The 19,121-nt window shown below is 45.7% G+C and overlaps 1 protein-coding gene across 2 annotated transcripts in view; it reads right to left on the reverse strand.

Moving 5' to 3' along the window:
- SLC13A3 (solute carrier family 13 (sodium-dependent dicarboxylate transporter), member 3) overlaps positions 1-19,121 on the reverse strand; it is an 86,162-nt gene that overhangs the window by 47,290 nt on the left and 19,751 nt on the right. For both annotated transcript variants that reach the window (XM_010835053.1, XM_010835052.1), the window contains exons 2-3: positions 10,665-10,930; positions 7,563-7,726 (exon numbers count right to left, since the gene is read on the reverse strand). In XM_010835053.1, coding sequence (XP_010833355.1) covers positions 7,563-7,726; positions 10,665-10,930 — 430 coding nt within the window. The remainder of the gene's footprint in view (positions 1-7,562; positions 7,727-10,664; positions 10,931-19,121) is intronic.

A 19,121-nucleotide genomic window follows, 5' to 3' on the forward strand; every position in this document is an offset into this window, starting at 1 on the left:
GCTTTTGAACTGTGGTGTTGGAGAAGACTCTTGAGAGTCCCTTGGACTGCAAGGAGATCCAGTCCATCCTAAAGGAGATCAGTCCTGGGTGTTCATTGGAAGGACTGGTGTTGAAGCTGAAACTCCAATACTTTGGCCACCTGATGCAAAGAGCTGACTCATTTGAAAAGACCCTGATGCTGGGAAAAATTGAGGGCAGGAGGAGAAGGGGATGACAGAGGATGAAATGGCTGGATGGCATCCCCAACTCAATGGACATGGGTTCGGGTGGACTCCGGGAGTTGGTGATGGACAGGGAGGCCTGGCGTGCTGAGGTTCATGGGGTCGAAAAGAGTCGGACACAATTGAATGACTGAACTGAACTGAATAACGATGATGATAAAGTCAGTGAAGATGAAGTAGAAAAAAACATTGGAAAACCAAGGTGCTACTCAGCCCCTCATCCCTTTGCTTCCTGTGACCACGGTGACCCATGTGACCACATGAAAACAGGCCAAAGTCTCCAAAGATTGTAACTTCCCTGGGTCCAGAAATCACTGGCTGGTTAGGAGCTTGGTGCTTATGTAAGGTCTTATTCAAATAATAACAATCCCGGAGCTGGTATCAGGCAGGGGGAGCTGAACGTTCACATTTGTAATCTTACAGCAGTCTGGGAACAACCTAGGAGAGCTGAGCAGGGTTATTACCTTCCTCTTTACACCTGGGGAAACAGGCCTGGACAGATAGGGCATAGTTGGGATTGAGATGACCCATTGGGTCATCATAATGACCCAGTTGAATTTTGGGGGCAGAGTTTTTAATGGCAGAGTTGGGCTTGTTCCCAGGACTGCTGATTTGCCACCCCTGAGTTTCGCCCCATCTCCAAAGGCACCTACCTGGCTCAAACCTAGAACAGCTAACTATAATGTAAGCTCCCCAGCATGACTGAAATGTTCTTGAAGTTTGGCACATGGAAGGCCCTTAGAAAAGAGTTCTTGTGTCGAATTTGGAAAAGAGCACCCCAGGGAGAACAAAGACCCCAGGTTAGGCAGGTGTATACTTGTTCCTTTATTTAACATTCACAACCACTCGGGCAGTAAGGACTTATCTCTCCATTTTATATATTAGGAAACTGAGGCTTAGAGCAATTCAGTAACTGGGTTGTTTATTAATTGATAGATTCCACACATTTATTGATCACCTACTACATGCCAAACAGTGTTCTAGATGAACAATACTATAGTTCACAGCAAGGAAAAGGATGGACATAAGCTCCCTTGGAAGTTGGAGTCCATGGAGATGGGTAATCAACAAATAAATCCTTCTCAATTAGGAGTCATGGGAAACTTCAATATGAATCGAGATGTAGGGTCTTATTACCCACTCTTTCTGATTCTTGGAACCCTTATACTGGTTTTTATATAATGGCAACTGTATGCTCTAAGTTGCTTCAGTCGTGTCCGACTCTGTGTGACCCCATAGGTGGCAGCCCACCAGGCTCCCCTGTCCCTGGGATTCTCCAGGCAAGAACACTGGGCATCTGTATAACTGCCACGTATTACCCACATCTGTGTGCCAGGATCTCATTTCTCCTGTACGCTTCACAATGATATACACAAGATGGGAGATTTTGTCCTCATTTAATAGATGAGAAAAGAGCCTCGGGAAGAGGCCCCTCTCCCAGCCTCATGAATGAAAAGGGAAGGAAAGGGCAGTGCTTAGCTGAGCCGACAAGACTGCTTTTGGAATGGTGGCATCTTCGGCATTCCTAAAGGAAAGACATGAGTGGCAAGCCAGCCTGTTTTTCTTTCTTTTTGGTTAATTTATTTGGCTGTGCTGGGTCTTAGTTGTGGCTAGAGGGATCTTTAATTGCAGCATGTGGGCTCTAGTTCCCTGACCAAGGAGCAAATCCGGGATCAAACTGCATTGGGAGCATGGTCTTAGCTACTGAACTCCCAGGGAGGTCCCAAGCCAGCCTTCTTTGGGCAGAAAAAATGAGGGGAAAGCGTTGTAGAGTTTAGGTTCAAAAGCCTGGTGGTCCCCTTACTGGCTGAGGGGCTCTGGGAAAATACTTCACCATTTTGTGCACCAGTTTCACCCTCTGAAATGGACCACCCCTTCAGGGATGAAGTGCAGGATCTAATCAGAGCATGCGTTGTAGAAGGATGCTGGAGAAGCCACCACCCATGCAGCCCTGGTCCCCCAGGCAGTGCAAGGAGCCAAGTGTGTAACAGAACTGCAGAGAAGTAGCAGGGCTGCCCTCCAAGACTGAGGACCCCCAGGGTCTTGTCCAGCGAGCCCTGCCCTGCCCCAGGCTCTATCTTGTCCTGGCATGTGCTTGTAAGCACAGATTCCAGATTCAGACAAAACTCAGCAACTAACACACCATGTTGCTTTGGGCAAATCATTTTGCCTCTCTGACCCTCAGTCTCTTCATCTTTAAAATGGGGATGATCTTCTTCATAGTACGGTTATGAAGATTAAATGAGGGAATGGGTCTGAAAAATTTAGCACAGGCACAGGGCGTCCTTAGACAATGGCAGCTCACATCACCCTCACTGTTGTTGCTCTGGGCTCCCCTCAGGGACCTCGAGCCTTCAGGAGCCTCCCCGCCCCTGTCCTGGCCCCTGACCAGAGTCTCCACTCCATCTACCCCTGCCCTCACCTCCTGCCACCGGGACAGAACACAGAAACTGGATGAAAGGCAACGTCTCTTTGCCCTGGAATTACCTGGTTTAGGTCTGAGGGCTGATCATTAACCAATCCCTGCTCTCTGATCCCACCGCCTATGAAAGCAGATGTCTGCCCTCGCCGCCCGCCCCAACAGGGTCTCCTGCCTTTGACATCCTGCAGAGCAAGGGGAGAGACTCTGGATCTCACTTATGTACTGACGCTGTGTGTGACCTTGGGCAAGCCCCTTCCCCTTCCTGAGTCTCAGGTTTTACTTCTTCTTTCACATAATCAGCTTTCACACTTTTTCCCCCGCTTTGCCACTAAACTCTTGGTGGGGGGAAACTTCTGTGGGAGGTAGATCAACAGAAGAGCACAGGCTGTAAAGTCGGCCAGACTGGATTCAAAATACCAGAGCTGCTGTTTTGAAACTATGTGATCTTGGGGACTACAATCAACCACTTCTTCAGTTTCTCCCTCCTTTTCTATTCCTCTAAATGAGGTCAATACTACTTCCATGTCAGTCAGTCAGAGGTAAGGTCCTAAGATAAGACCGACTTAGCACAAAGTAAGTGCTCAACAAACATCAGAGACAGTTACTTGGAAGCTCAGGGTATAAAGTATGATAAAGAGGGAGCAGCTGGGTTGCAATGAGAGAAGGAGCAGAGTTAACGACTTGCTGCCACCCCACAGTGACTATGAGGCAGTGTCTTGGAGCCCCAAGACTCAGGGGAAACAGTTTGGAAACTGACAAAGCCAATACTGAAGAGTGAAGGTGTTAGTTGCTCAGTTGTGTCTGACTCTTTATGACCCCACGGACTGTAACCTGTCAAGCTCCTCTGTCCATGGGATTCTCTGGGCAACAATACTGGAGAGGGTAGCCATGCCCTTCTCCAGAGGATCTTCCCAACCCAGGGATCAAACCTGGTTTCCTGCATTGCAGGCAGATTCTTTACTGTCTGAGCCAATACTAGGCATCTGCTAGGGAATGCTCGAGATCTGCATACTATGGTCCACAGGCTGAATCCTGCCTGCTGCCTGCCAGCTATGGTTTTAAGTGAATGGAAAAAAAATCGGTAGAAGAATAATATTTTGTGATGTAAAAATTATACAAGGTTTTAATTTCAGCACCTACAAGCAAAATTTCATTGGATCACAGCCACACCCACTCATTTACATATCATCTATGGATGGTTTCTCCGTGCAAGGGCAGAGTTGAGTGGTTGTGACAGAATGGCCAGCAAAGGGTTAAATATGTTACTGTCCTGTCATTTACAGAAAGAGTTTGCTGACCCCTGCTATAGAACAGCTCTTCCTGCCCACATGGAAGACTTTGACCTTGTATAGATCATGGCGTTGCTACTTTATCAACAATGTGATTGATTCTGGACATAGCATGTCACCTCTCTGAACCTCACCTGTAAAGGACTTATAACTATTTCTAGCTTTCAGGGCTGTCATGAAAATAAAATAAGCAAGACCCTTGAGTGCATGATGGAGAAATACCCGTATCACAGTAAATGAGATTAACTTAGATGGTGTGTGCTTGTGTGCTCAGTCGCTCAGTCCTGTCCAACTCTGCAACCACAGGGACTGTAGCCCCCAGTCTCCTGGAATTTTCCAGGCAAGAATATTGGTGTGGGTTGCCATGCCCTCCAGGGATTGAATCTATGTCTCCTGTGGCTTCTGCCTTGGCAGGCAGATTCTTTACCACTGAGCCTCCTGGGAAGCCAACTTAGATGGTACATGAATCAGAGTTTAGATGTTTAACAGGTAGGTAATTATTTTCACGTATATTCGAAAAAATAGCACACACAATGCTCGTGGTTTCATAGATAAGGCTTGTTGTGTTTGTTGGGGTAAATGATCAAAAGGTACTGGGGCAGACCTACCATCTCAGCTCTCAACGCACACCTTCCATCTTTGGGTCCCAGGTAGCATCTCTCATCTGCAGCATCCTATTCACATCTCAGCCAGATGGAGTAGGAAGCAGGCAGGGAAGGACCAGAAGCTGCACACACCATTCCTAATCATACCCCATTGGCTAATCGTGATCACATGACCATATCTAGTTGCGAAGGAAGCTGAGACATTCAGCCTTTTCTCTGCACAGTCATGTGCCAAGGTAGGGGTTCTATTATTAAAACTGCAAAGGAAGAATTAAGATTGCAATCTCTGCCCTCTTATATACCAATTTAAAAACCTTTTGAAACACATCTGTGTAAACATCTGAGTTAAATCTGAGTTAAATTCACCCATTCCAGTCCATCTTAGTTCGCTGATTCCTAGAGTGTCGATGTTCACTCTTGTCATCTCCTGATAGATGGGGAAACAGCGTAAACAGTGGCTGACTTTATTTTTCTGGGCTCCAAAATCACTGCAGATGCTGATTGCAGCCATGAAATTAAAAGACAGTCCTTGGAAGGAAAGTTATGACCAACCTAGACAGCATATTAAAAAGCAGAGACATTACTTTGTCAACAAAGGTCCATCTAGTCAAGGCTATGGTTTTTTCAGTAGTCATGTATGGATGTGAGAGTTGGACTATAAAGAAAGCTGAGCACCAAAGAATTGATGCTTTTAAACTGTGGTGTTGGAGAAGACTCTTGAGAGTCCCTTGGACTGCAAGGAGATCCAACCAGTCCATCCTAAAGGAGATCAGTCCTGGGTGTTCATTGGTGGACTGATGTTGAAGCTGAAACTCCAATACTTTGGCCACCTGATGCAAAGAGCTGACTCATTTGAAAAGACCCTGATGCTGGGAAAGATTGAGGGCAGGAGGAGAAGGGGACAACAGAGGATGACATGGTTGGATGGCATCACCGACTCACTGGACATGGGTTTGGGTGAACTCCGGGACTTGGTGATGGACAGGGAGGCCTGGCATGCTGCAGTTCATGGGGTCGCAAAGAGTTGGACACAACTGAGCGACTGAACTGAACTGTGTAAACAAAAAGAAAGACGTTTTAAAGCAGACAGGATATGGCAGCCATTTTGAAATTAGGAAGGGAAGACCAAGGGAATCACAGAGAAGCCAGTGAACAGTCTTGACATCCCTGTGCCTGTGAAATGACCTGGCACTGCCCTTCTCTGACAAGGAAGATAACCCTTTGTTCTTTAAGTCACTTGCAGACAGACATCCTCTTATCTGCAGCCCAAAGAGTTCTCACTGATGCTGCTGATTCCACGAGGAAGGGAGTGGGTTCTGTAGCCAGGCTGCCTGGGTGCAAAGCTGGGCTCTGCCATTTGCATGCTGTGTGACTTGGGGAAATCAGTTCTCCTCTCTGAGCCCTCATTTAGTCATTTAAAGATACAGCAGCCACTTGTGTTTTGTCGCCTTTAGAACACAATTTCTGAGATTTAACTGAATCTAATTCCTCAGCTCACAGTAGGTTCTCATTCTGTATTGCACGAGGCCACTCTTTTTATTTATTAATTTGGTCCCTTTTATCTCCATTTCCCAATTCCATCCTTTTCAGAGCAACCCCTCTGATGCATCGAATGTGTAGCTTTTCCTTTGTTTGTGTTTTAAGTATTTTTAATTTACATAGTGGTATTGTGTTCTCTTGGGTCGGCCCAAACATTTGTTTGGGTTTTTCCAGGAGGTGTTACAGGCTTCCCTGATAGTTCAGTTGGTAAAGAATCTGCCTGCAATGCAGGAGACCCCGATTCAATTCCTGTGTTGGGAAGATACCCTAGAGAAGGGATAGGCTACCCACTCCAGTATCCTTGAGTTTTGCTGTGGCTCAGCTGGTAAAGAATCCGCCTGCAATGTGGGAGACATGGGTTCGATCCCTGGGTTGGAAAGATCCCCTGGAGAAGGGAAAGGCTACCCACTCCAGTATACTGGCATGGAGAATTCCATGGACTGTATAGTCATGGGGTCACGAACAGTCGGACATGACTGAGCGACTTTCACTTTCATAAGGTGTTACAGAAAGCCCCGTGAACTTTTGGGCCAAACCAAAATAACTCATTCTGGCTTTCCCAATAACAACTAGGTTTTACGAGATTTATATAAATATGCATGAACGCTAAGTTGCTTCTGTTGTGTCAGACTCTTTGTGACTCTATGGACTGTAGCCCACCAGGCTCCTCTGTCCATGGGATTCTCTAGGCAAGAGTACTGCCATGCCCTCTTCCAGGGGATCTTCTCGACCCAGAGATCAAACCCACATTCACTGTGGCTCCTGCATTGCAAGCGTATTCTTGACTGTTGAGCCAATGGCTAAGCCTTATATAACTTTATGTCTCTCTGAATCTTTCCTCCAGAAAGCAGTTTGGTGCTCAGTGAGGGTGCCCTCCACAATCTACCTCCTCCATTACTGGCAGTGGTGGCCATATCTGAACCCTGGCCCTGACCCAGCATACCACAGGGGCTGCTGTGCTAAAGACGGTCACATGACATAGGTCTCCTTCTGGACTTTTGGTACTTGCATTCAGGGCTAAATTTCTGCATTCCAGGGTATATGAACCCTTAATTTGATTAAATATTTGCAGAATGCCCTTAAGAAAGGGCGATCGTTCACACTCTGTAGCAGCAAAGAGAGTTCCAGTGGCCCCCATTCCTGCCAACATTGGGCACTCTCCAGCCTTCTTATTTTTGCCAATCTCACTGAAGTACATTTCATTGTTGTTTCAATTTACATAGTACCTACTTCATAAGGCTGTTTTGAGAGGCCAAGGAGGTAATGTACGTAAAGTGTTTAACTCATTGCTTAGTACATAGTAAATGCTAAAAAGGTACCGTGGTTTGATTTAGCTAATCCTCAGTTACTCTCATTATTGAACTTGGCACATAGTAGGTGCTCAATAAGTGCATCCCCTCTGCCTTCCCCGGCACCGCTTGATCATCCCCCCTCCCACTCTCCCACCCTGGTGGAGTTGCTCCCAGTCCCTTCCCACAGACTCACCCGTAGTCTCTTCACTCTCCCAGCTGAGGTCCTTATGAGACTCCCTGTGGCCGAAGAGACTCTTCAAGATGGCATTGGCGATGGGCAGCATCATGGCGGTAGAAGCAGTGTTGCTCAGCCACATGGACAGAAATGAGGTGGTCGCCATCATCCCCAGGATGAGCCTGGGGACACAGGGAGTTAGGGGGTAGATCTAGAACCGGGGCCCCTGGTCCCAGTTTGCATCCCACTTGTCTACAGATGGAAAGTCAGGGCCCAGCAAGGACGAGCCAGTGACCAATGGAAACCAAATCCACTCACCATGCTTATTCTAGCTCTTAAGGAAATTGACTAGCTGTATGTAAGTGAACTGACCTCAGGTACCCAGGGTAAAATAGTTCCGGAGGGGCACCAACCCTAAATTTTCTATCCTTTGCCCCCAAATCCTTAATGGCTCCCATTGCAGAAAAAAAGATGCCCTGACACCAAGATTTTCCACTATTTTACCCTAAACAGTCTTTCCAGCCTCCTCTCCCTCATCCCTTCTTCCCAGGCACCCTTCTCAGGCTCTGCTGAATTTCTCATCAGCCCCCAAACATGCCCTGATGCCCAGACTGCCTGCCATCACTTGGTCCTTCCCACCAATAAGAATCTAAATTTAGTGGTTTTTTTTCCCTTTACGTTGAACTCTTAATCCACCCTAAATTTATTTAGATGTATAGACTGCATATTAAAAAGCAGAGACATTACTTTGTCAACAAAGGTCCATCTAGTCAAGGCTATGGTTTTTCCAGTAGTTATGTATGGATATGAGAGTTGGACTATAATGAAAGCTGAGCGCCAAAGAACTGATGCTTTTAAACTGTGGTGTTGGAGAAGACTCTTGGGAGTCCCTTGGACTGCAAGAAGATCCAACCAATCCATCCTAAAGGAGATCAGTCCTGGGTGTTCATTGGAAGGACTGATGTTGAAGTTGAAACTCCAATACTTTGGCCACCTGATGTGAAGAGATGCATGGCATCACCAACTCAATGGACATGAGTTTGGGTAAACTCTGGGGGCTGGTGATGGACAGGGAGGCCTGGCGTGCTGCGGTTCATGGGGTCGCAAAGAGTCGGACATGACTGAGTGACTAAACTGAACTGATAAAGCAGAGTCAGATCTAAGAAGGTTTTTTTTTAATGAATTAATTATACCAACATCTACCATTTATTGAATCCTTCCCTTCCCCACAGATCTAGATTTCTTCCAGATTATTTATTATTTGTTTTAAAAATCTGTTTCTGAACTAGTATCATACTGTTTTCATTGTTATAACTTTAAAACCCTGAATATTCGTTGAAAGGACTGTAACTGAAGCTCCAAAACTTTGGCCACCTGATATGAGGAACCAACTCATTGGAAAATACCCTGATGCTGGGAAGGATTGAGGGCAGGAGGAGAAGGAGACGATGGAGCTTGAGATGGTTGGATGGCATCATCAATTCAGTGAACATGAGTTTGAGCAAACTGTAGGAGATAGTAAAGGACAGGAGAGCCTGGCATGCTGCAGTCCATGGGGTCGCAAAGAGTTCGGCAGAACTTAGTGACTGAACAGCAACAAACTTTAAAACGTGTTTGATAGTAGCCTCATCCTTTCTTTAGTGTCAAATACAACCTCCTCCAGAAGGAAGTCACCTGGGTGGCATCCAGCTTCTCATCCTCGTTTGCTCCCCACGTGGCAGCCAAGAGGAATTTTTAAAAAATGCCAATCCAGTCATGTCACTCCCCAGCTTAGAATTCTTTAAAGCAGAGATTCATAGACAGAGGGTCCATGGATATAATTCAGGATGGAAATGATGGGAGTAAATGAAACTCTACTTTACTAACATCTAATATTCCCTCATAGGTTAGTTGGTAAAGAGTCTGCCTGCAATGTAGGAGACCCTGGTTCGATTCCTGGGTCGGGAAGATCCACTGGAGAAGGGATAGGCTACCTACTCCAGTACTCTCGGGCTTCCCTCGTGACTCAGCTGGTAAACAATCTGCCTGCAACGCAGGAGACCCTGGTTTGATTCCTGGGTCAGGAAGATCCCCTGGAGAAGGGAAAGGCTACCCACTCCAGTATTCTGGCCTGGAGAATTCCATGGGCTGTATAGTCCATGGGGTCGAAAAGAGTCAGACACAACTGAGTGACTTTCACTTTCCCTTCACTTTCACTTCAATAGAAATTGAACATTTCCTTCAGTGATTAATGAAAACAATAAAGTTCAGTATTATTATAAGGGACTTGGTTACAGCCTCAAAACTACAATTACTAGGCTGTCGCTAGATCTCATCATTTATTGTGTTAATAAAGAAGTTCACATGGTATTCTACCAGAAATTTTTTTCTATCACAGATTTGTGTGGTTTTAAAACATTATTTGGATAAGTTCATTTTGCTGTGATTGTTGTTGTTTTAACTCCTACATGTGCTTTATGCATTTAAATAACATTACTGGGAAGGACGCCTTAAGATGCAGCAAACTGCAAAAAAAAAAAAAAAACCCAATAACTTCATTTTAAAGGCCATTCAATTCTCTTAAAATGAAAGTCTGAATCCTATCCAGGAGGCCCGAGGCCCCATAGGAATGGACCCTATCTCCTGTCTCTCCAAGGCCATCTTTCCATCCACTCCCCACCCACTGGGTCACCTTGGCTGGTAAATAGAAAACCAGGATGACAGAGCCAGCGCTTACTGTACAGACTCTCATATTGTCATTTTATAAGCAGAGAGAGGGTAAGTCACTCCCAGAGCAGGAAAGGTAGGATTCAGCCCCAAGTCACCTGAGTCGAACTACTAACACAGCCCCCCTCTAAAACTACTGGACACGAATCCCTGGGTGAGGTCTGGGAACCAGCATTTCAACTGACTCCCAAGTGATTCTTATGTAATTTTGAAAACCACCCAAGAGCCTAGCACTGTGTCTCGCACACAGAGTGGGGTTCACTAAATATTTGGGAAATGATTGAACAAGTGGATGGTGGGACATGATGAGTTTGTTGCATCAGATGACCAGAGCGGGAAGGGTGGGTTTGGGCTCCGAGAACGGGGCCCCTCTGCCTCTCCACCTCTGGGCTGGACCCCATTACCTGGCCTTACCTGGCTGGCTGGACCCCGGTGAGCATCAGGACCTTGAGGGCAATTCTCCGGTGCAGGTTCCACTCCTCAATGGCGCTGGCCATGATCAGACCGCTGAGGAAGAGGAAGTTGGTGTCCAGGAAGTACTGGGCGCAGACCTTGTTGGAGGGCAGGATGCCCAAGAAGGGGAAGAGGACGATGGGCAGCAGGGCTGTCACCGAGAGGGGCAGGGCCTCGGTGCACCAGTACACCGCCATGAGCAGGATGACGAACAGGCAACGGCCTTCCTGCAGCGGGGAGATGCAGGCTTAGGAGGGTCAGCAGAACTTGGGGTGGCAGGGACAGAAGAGATCCTGGAGCAGGGCCCATCCCCGAGGCACGTTCCTTGGGGAGGCAGTGGAGAGGGTACGTGCCCAAGGCTCAGACCTTGAGCAGGTGGTGTCACTGATCTGAGCCTCATTTTACTCAACTATAAAGTGGGGGAGCCATACCTGTCATTTTATAGGACTGTGTGAAGGTCACATGAAATACCCCCATTGTCTTTGAAGTAGTCCCTGAGATGCGCACGAGAGTGAAAGCGGTTTGAGGGACTTCCCTGGTGGTCCAGTGGTTAAGACTCAGTGCTTCCACCACAGGGGGCACAGGTTCGATCCCTGGTGGGGGAGCTAAGGTCTCTCATGCCACATGGCACAGCCAAAAAGAGAGAGAGTGTGTGAAAGTGAAAGTAGTTTGCTTGATGGGCAAGCCTAGAAAGCTCTGAAAGGGCACTGAGGAAGTGAAATAGAGAAGGAAGCCAAGATGATTTATTAACGAGACGGTTACCGCTGTGGGCAGCTGGAGTGCGATCTTGATCAGGACCCCTGAAGAAAGGGTAGATCAGACCTCAGAGTAGTCCCCCTGGGAGGCAAGGAAGCAGCCAACTCTTGGTCATCATTGGTTGAGGGTTGCTCGTGGGAGCGTTAACTCCCCAGCACTTGGGCCTGCCCTGTGCAGCAGCCAGAGAACATGCTCCTGCCGAGCATCCTGGGTTCAGTAAGAAGCTACCAGCCTGTGCAGAATGGTGAGTGCCACAGGGGATGCAGAAAGAGCACCAGTAGCTACTGCTGCACCCACACGCGGCATTTAGCACAATGTCCAATACCCGGTACACACTCTATAAAGAGTGACGATAGTTACTGATATTTATTGAGTTATTGGTCTTCCAAGGTGGTTCAGTGGTAAAGAATCCACCTGCCAATGTAGGAGATGCAGGTTCGATCCCTGGGTGGGGAAGATCCGCTGGAGGAGGAAACAGCAACCCACTCCAGTATTCTTGCCTGGAGAATCCCATGGACAGAGGAGCCTGGTGGACTATAGTCCATGGTATTGCAAAGCAGTCAGACACGATTTAGTGACTAAACAATAGCGACAACCTTGGGTGATTAAGTACCAGGTGTTGTTTATTCCTCACAAAATCCCAGTGAAGTAGGTGCAATTAATATGACCGTTTGATGGATTGGCAATTTAAGATGCAAGGAGGTCACTAGCGAGGCAATGACTGTGAACCAAAACAGTCTGCCTCCAGAGCCAACTCTCTTAACCAAGTTGTCAGCTGATTACTAGAATCTAGGACAGCTTGACAATGCAATTTCAAAGATCCAAAACAAAACAGATTGAGGCTGATTCAAGTGCAATCTATTCCAGAGACATCCTCACAGACACTTGGAAATAATGTTTCACCAACGAGTTAGGCATCTCTTAGCATGGTCAAGTTGACTGATGAAATTAACCTGAAAGCAGATTTTTATACCTTACTGGTTTTCTCCTCCACTAGAATGTAAACTCTAGGAGGGCTGGGATTATATCCCTGAAGCCAAGAGCAGTGCCTGGAACTTTTAGTAGGAACCCAAAGTATTTGTTGACATGACTAATACTTGTAACTCAGAGACAGTGCTTACAACATGCTCCCTGTCTTCCATTCTGCAAACATTACTCCTGACCAGACTGGGAGTTGAGACTAGGAAAATGACTGGGACATTGTCATGCACTTTTACCAGCAAATCTGTGCCAATCATAGGACCATTTTCAATAGTTAGTTCTTCTCAAACTCAAGTGACCTTATCAGACTCTACCCACCTAGTATTCCTCAAGTGGTGTGCTGGGAAATGATTAACAACTGACTCTGAAAAACTGCAGGTATGTGTGTGTAAAAGTTCTTAACTACTACTCAATTCAGCTAAGAAGTCACTCAAGTCATCGATCAATGAGTTTAGTTCCACTATGAATGTGTGTGTGCTAAGCTGTGTCCGACTGTTTGCGATCCCATGGATTGTAGCCCACCAGGTTCCTCTGTCCAGGAATTTTCCAGGCAAGAAGACTGGAGAGGGTTGCCATTTCCTACCAGCATATCTTCCAGACCCAGGGATTGAACCCATATCTCCTGCATTGGCAGGTGAATTCTTTACCCCTAGTGCCACCTGGAATGTTAGTTATATTTTCCTTTATATTAATTATTAAGACAAAATGGACTCAATGAATAGTCCATTTATCAATGGTGTGTCTTCTTTACTGAATCAAATGATGGTTTTCAAATACTGGAGGAGGGGACTTCCCTGACGGTTCGGTGGTTACAACTTTGCCTTCCAATGCAGAGGGGTGTGGGTTTGTTCCCTGGTTGGAGAGCCAAGATCGCTCGTGCTTCATGGTCAAAAAACCAAATCATAAGGCAGAAGCAATATTGTAATAAACTCAATAAAGACTTAAAAAATGATCCGCATGAAAAGACGTTGGACGAAAAGTTGCTCATTTTTTGTGCTATTCACAATGTCCCAGCTATAGACAACACATTTTAAGTGTGATCTGCATTACTAAATTTTCCCATCACCTTAAAACTAGACAAGCACCCAAACAATAAGCCAAGCCCTGATTTGTAGTGTTTACTGATTCCTATGGTGTGAATACCGCCACATGGCTGATTTGAAGCCACCAAGTTACATCACTGGGCACAGAATGCTGGGAGATGGATAGTATCACAACACTCTACAGTATTTCTACTGTACAGTTAGAGGTAAATAATAGTAGAGGTAGATAACCGTAGATGTAAATAACATCAAGACCTTACAAAATAGTAACACAATTAGGAAGTGATGAGCTTTGACTATCTATTACCTTTGTTTTGATATATTTTATTTAACACCAGTTCATAAAATTTCACCTTAAATAGTGTCTACGTTCAACAACTAGCTAGCAAAGTTCATGAAAATCTAACCATCGGGTCTCGTGAGCCAGAAGTACACGGCTCCAGTCACGGTTGTGGGCCTCCAGGCAGAAACACAAACATGGACTCCCCAAGGAGTCAAGGTCACTCTGGTGCAAACTTGACATTCTTCAACCCATGTGTGGTATCATGCTCCATCATGCACCCATCGTTTAAAAATAATACAACTGTTTGCTGTCAAAGCTTGCTGCTGGCTTTGGAAGACATGCCACATCTATCCTGTTTTATATACAACCTGACAGGCCAATAGGTATTTCAGTTTGAAAAAGATATGTGTGTCTAATCAAGCAAATACCATAGGCTGGGTGGCTTAAACAGCAGACAATTATTTTTCACAGTTCTGGAGACCAGAAGCTCTGGGGTCCAGGTGTCAGCAGACTTGGGTTGTGGGGAGAACTCCGTTTGTGACTCATAGATGACTGTCTTCTTCTTACGTCCTTACTTGGTCCTTCTTTGGTGCCAGGCATAGAGAAACATGCTTTCTTCTAATAAGAGCTATAATTTCATTCCCAGGCTTCCCAGGTGGCGCTAGTGGATAAAGAACCCACTTGCCATTGTAGGAGACATAAGTTTGGGGTTTGATCCCTGGGTCAGGAAGATCCCCTGGAGGAGGAAATGGCAACCCACTCCAGTATTCTTGCCTGGGAAATCTCATGGACAGTGGAGCCTGGCAGGCTATGGCCCATAAGGTCACAAAGAGTCGGACTTAGCACATAGCACATAGCACAATTCCATCCCCACCCTCATGAACTGATCTAATCTTACAGCTTCAAAAGGATACTAAATAGATAGTATGAACCACTTGATACCAATAAATTTGATAACTTGGAGGAAATAGAAAAACTTCTTGAAAAACATAACTTATTCAATTATTAGAGAAAGAAATAGAAAAACTATTTCATTGACTTTGAAAGAAATGGAATTAATCATTAAAAATCCCCCTGCAAAAACACAAAAACAAAAAATACTTCTAAGCCCTGCTGGCTTCAATGGTAATTCTACCAAATGTTTAAGGACTAAATAATATCTATCTTACACAAATCCTTCCAGAGAATAGAAGGAAAAAAGGAGCACCTCTCAATCCATTTTGTGAGGCCAGCGTAACCCTCTTACCTGGGTTATCCTGATAAAGGTGTGAAGCGAAAAGAAAAGAATATTATAATAGTTGAGGTCACCTGGAAAATTCGAGCTCTGAGAAGCTCTATTTAGAACTGCCTTCTCAATCCTGCCTCCCATCACCATGCAGCAGAATAATTATGGTAATAATGACAACCACCAACATGTTTTGAGTATTTATTAAATTCCAGGCATTTGACATGTATTAATTCATTTAACGAGAGGCCCTATTATTTTTCAGAGGGGATTACAGAAGACATGGGTTTAGTCATGCGTGTGAAGCTGTGACCCAGATAAGTCAGTCCCATGATGGTGTTGCAATTCATGAACTGCACATCTAAACAGAAATTCTAATTTTTAAACTCCTTTCCCTTAAACATGTGAAGGACTCCGAGTATAACGAGAGCTAACAAGTGCTTACAACTGGCCGGGTACTTTTCCTAGTAATTTACATGCATTAACTCATTCCGTTCCTTAGCTCCTCTTGGAGGCAGGTATTATTAATATCCATTTTACTGATGGGACAACTGAGGCAAAGGGGATAAGCCAGGTGTCTTGCTCAAAGTTACTGAGGCAGAGCCAGGATTTGAACTCAAGGCGGCCTGACTCCAGAGTTTGCACTCTGTACCACTCCACATCTCTGCATGATCCGCGGCTGCCCTTGCCAAATTCCTGCATCCTCTAGATCGCTAGCATCCCTGGAATCTCTCAAACTCCTAGATCAAAAGAACCCCTCTGAAGCTCACTGGCCTGGCCTGCCATCTATGTCCCTCCATCACTTCTCATCTGTGCCCCCACTGTCCCCAAAGAACACGCTCTTAATGACCATCATGTCCCCTCCCGATTTCCCCATTCCAGAAGCCTCACCCTTCCATTTTGTCTTTTCTTTTCCAGAGAATGATCTAACTGGAAGCTATCATCCTTGCTCTCATTCATATGAGAGCAACCACCACCAGCACCATAGTAAGACTACTAAGAACCAACCTTTACTGAGAACGTGCTACGGGCCAGACACCATTCCAAATACTGTCCCTGCATGATCTCAGTTTAGTTGTGACTGTCACAACCGCCTTAGGAAGTAGGTCCCATGCTTACCTCCCTTGTACAGATAAGGAAACTGAGGCACAGGGTGGTTAAGTAACCTGACCAACATTACAAAGGCTCCCAGGTGGCGCTAGTGGTAAAGAAACTGCCTGCCACTGTAGGAGACATAAGAGACGCAGGCTCAGTCCCTGGGTTGGGAAGATCCCCTGGAGAAGGGCATGGCAGAAACTGACCATTCTACTTTCTATGCAGAGATCATGTGTGTGCACTCAAGTAACTGGAGGATTTTAATTATTAACACTTCTCAAGAGTGATGGGGCAGTCGTGGTCTTCAGGACTACGTGGGTAATAGGGGAAGAACGTCCCCTCTACATTTTTAGAGCGACAACTGGAGAGAAAAACAAACATGATTTTTAAAATATTAGCTTTATGAGCTATAGTTTACACACAATAAAATGCATGTATTGTAAGTGTACAGTCTGTGTTTCGACAAATGTATGAACCCACACAATCACCATCCCAATCAAGATGCAGAACGTTTCCAGTAAAGAAATCTGGTGAACATGTACAATGCAATACTACTCAGCAGGGATATGCACGGACCGAGAAATGACCACACTAAGTGAAATAAGTCAGAAAGGCCAATATTGTATGATAAAACTTACATGCGGAATCTAAAAATACGATACAAATGAACTTACAAAACAGAACCAGACTCACAGACATGGAGAACAAACTACTTATATATGAAAATAGAGGACCTACTATACAGCACATGGAATTATAGTCAGTATTTTATAATAAATTATAATGGAAAAGAACCTGAAAAAGAATATATATATATAATTGAATCACTTTGATGTACACCAGAAACTTGCAAAACATTGTAAATCAACTATAGCTCAAAAAAAAGAGACACAGAGCATTTCCATCCCCCGAGAGAGTACCCCTCAGCCCCTTTCAGGTCAGTCCTCAGGACCCCTTCAAAACATGGCCATGATTTCCATCACTATAGCTTTTTTCTCCTCTTCTGGGAATTTACTTGAATGGAATGATACAGAATGGACCTTTGTATTTTCTGCTCAGAGTAGTGTCTGTGGTTCATCCTGGAGGTTGTGTGTGTTTGAAGTTTTCTCTTGTTCATAGCTGCATAGCATTCAATTCTGTAAATATACCACTCTTTCTCTGTACATCTTCTTGCTAATGGAAACTGGAGTGCTTCCAGTTTGGCATTATTGTAAATAAACCTGTTGTAAATATTCGAGCACTTCTGCTTCAGGGGTGACATCTTGCCAGTCCTTTAGTACAACGCTATAAATTCTGTGCATTATATGATGGGAGGGGCTGTTGGTAAATTCTGGGCTGCCTGGGTGGCCTTTCAAAGGCCTTTGAGTCCCAGGCCTGGATTCTCTCTCCCTTTCCCCTCTTTTCTCCCTCCCTCTGTTTGTCTCACTCTGTCCCACTTTCTCTTCCCTCTCTGGGTGCTCTTGCCAGGAGGTCAACATTCATCTTTTGTGGAGAAATGACTCCAGATCCAGCACATGTCAGCCAGTGGGGGTGACCCAAGGGAAATGGCAGGAACCGGGAAGTCGATCGTTGGCCCTCACGGGGCTTCGGCAGTAAGTGGGTCAACAGTGTTTCGTTGCCTCGATGGTTAGGAATTGGAGCAGGGCCGGGGTGACCCAAAGTAGCTCCCCTGCCTGGGTTGAGCTTCCTGTGGGCAAACTGGATTCAGAATTGCCAGCTGAGCGCCAGGCATCTGGTGAGGAATTAATAAGTACTGCTACCCCTCACCCCCACCCCTCCATCCCTGCAGTCCTCTAGGCCAGAGCTGAGTTCCAGAGACCAAAAGTCTCCCAGGAGGCCTGGAGGCAAGACCAGAGAGCTGGCCTGCAGACGATAAGTGGTGGGCACTCAGTGATTCAGCCGGCCAAGCTGGTTCCCACCTCCAGGGCTTTGCACCTGCTGCCTCCTCTGCCCGGCCTTCAGCCTTGATCTCTGCCTATCTCACTCCTCCTTGTTCAGCCTCATCTCAAAGGTCGCCTCTTCATGGACCACTCTACTGTCCACGATCTGATCCCCACAACCCAGCCTCGTTCTTGTCAAGCACTTTCCAATGACTGCAGAATTTATTCATTCACTTATCATTAGCTCTCTTCCCACCAGACCTCAAGCTCCAGGCAAACAGCGTTCTTGTCTGTTTTGCTCACCTCTCTCTTTAGGGCCTCAGTGGACATTTGTTAAATGAATGATTGTATGTGTATGTGTGTGTTTAGTCAATCAGTTGTGTCCGACTCTTTGGACTGTAGCCCGCCAGGCTCCTTTGTCCATGGGATTTCCCAGGCAAGGATACTGGTGTGCGTTGCCATTTCCTCCTTCAGGGGATCTTCCCAACCCAGGGATCAAACCCATGTCTCCTGGTCTCCTGCACTGCAGGCAGATTTTTTACCCACTGAGCCATTGGGGAAGCCCAAATGAATGACTAAATGCTCTAAATCAGGCATCACAACCTCAAGTGCAAGGAACAATTTAATGAGTGAAGTGGGCTAGCCTAAGGAAAATCACTTCATTTTTCTGGAGTCTGATTTGCACTTCTGACAGTGCTGTGGGTACAGGGAACTGATCTTCCAACACAGGAAAAAAATGACCAAGTTTGATGATAAATTACAGCTGGCACTGGGCTTTCATGTCATGGGGGCAACAGGAAGAAGTGGGGACTCTGGTGAAGTGGGGAGTATAGGCCCCTTGAAAACAGCAACTGCTGCTCAGCTCCTGACTATTGCCATGGGGCCCAGGATGCCAGCTCTGGTTTTTCAAGAAAGGCTTGAAATTGTGCTTTTATGTGACATTTCACAGTTTTAAATTATTTGCTCATTAAAATGAAAGTATGGGCCAAAAAAAAAAAAAAAAACCAACAACAACCCATGTCCGCAAAAGGCATCAGACCCATGGTCACCAATGTATGACCTCTTGTCTAAATGGTCTTAATGGGTGGAAAGTCCCAGAAAAGAGCTCACACATACACAATTCTGATCTAATGTCAAGTTGTTCATGGATTACTA

Source organism: Bison bison, unplaced genomic scaffold, assembly GCF_000754665.1.
Source record: "Bison bison bison isolate TAMUID 2011002044 unplaced genomic scaffold, Bison_UMD1.0 scf7180017864038, whole genome shotgun sequence".
NCBI classification, from domain to species: Eukaryota; Metazoa; Chordata; class Mammalia; order Artiodactyla; family Bovidae; genus Bison; species Bison bison.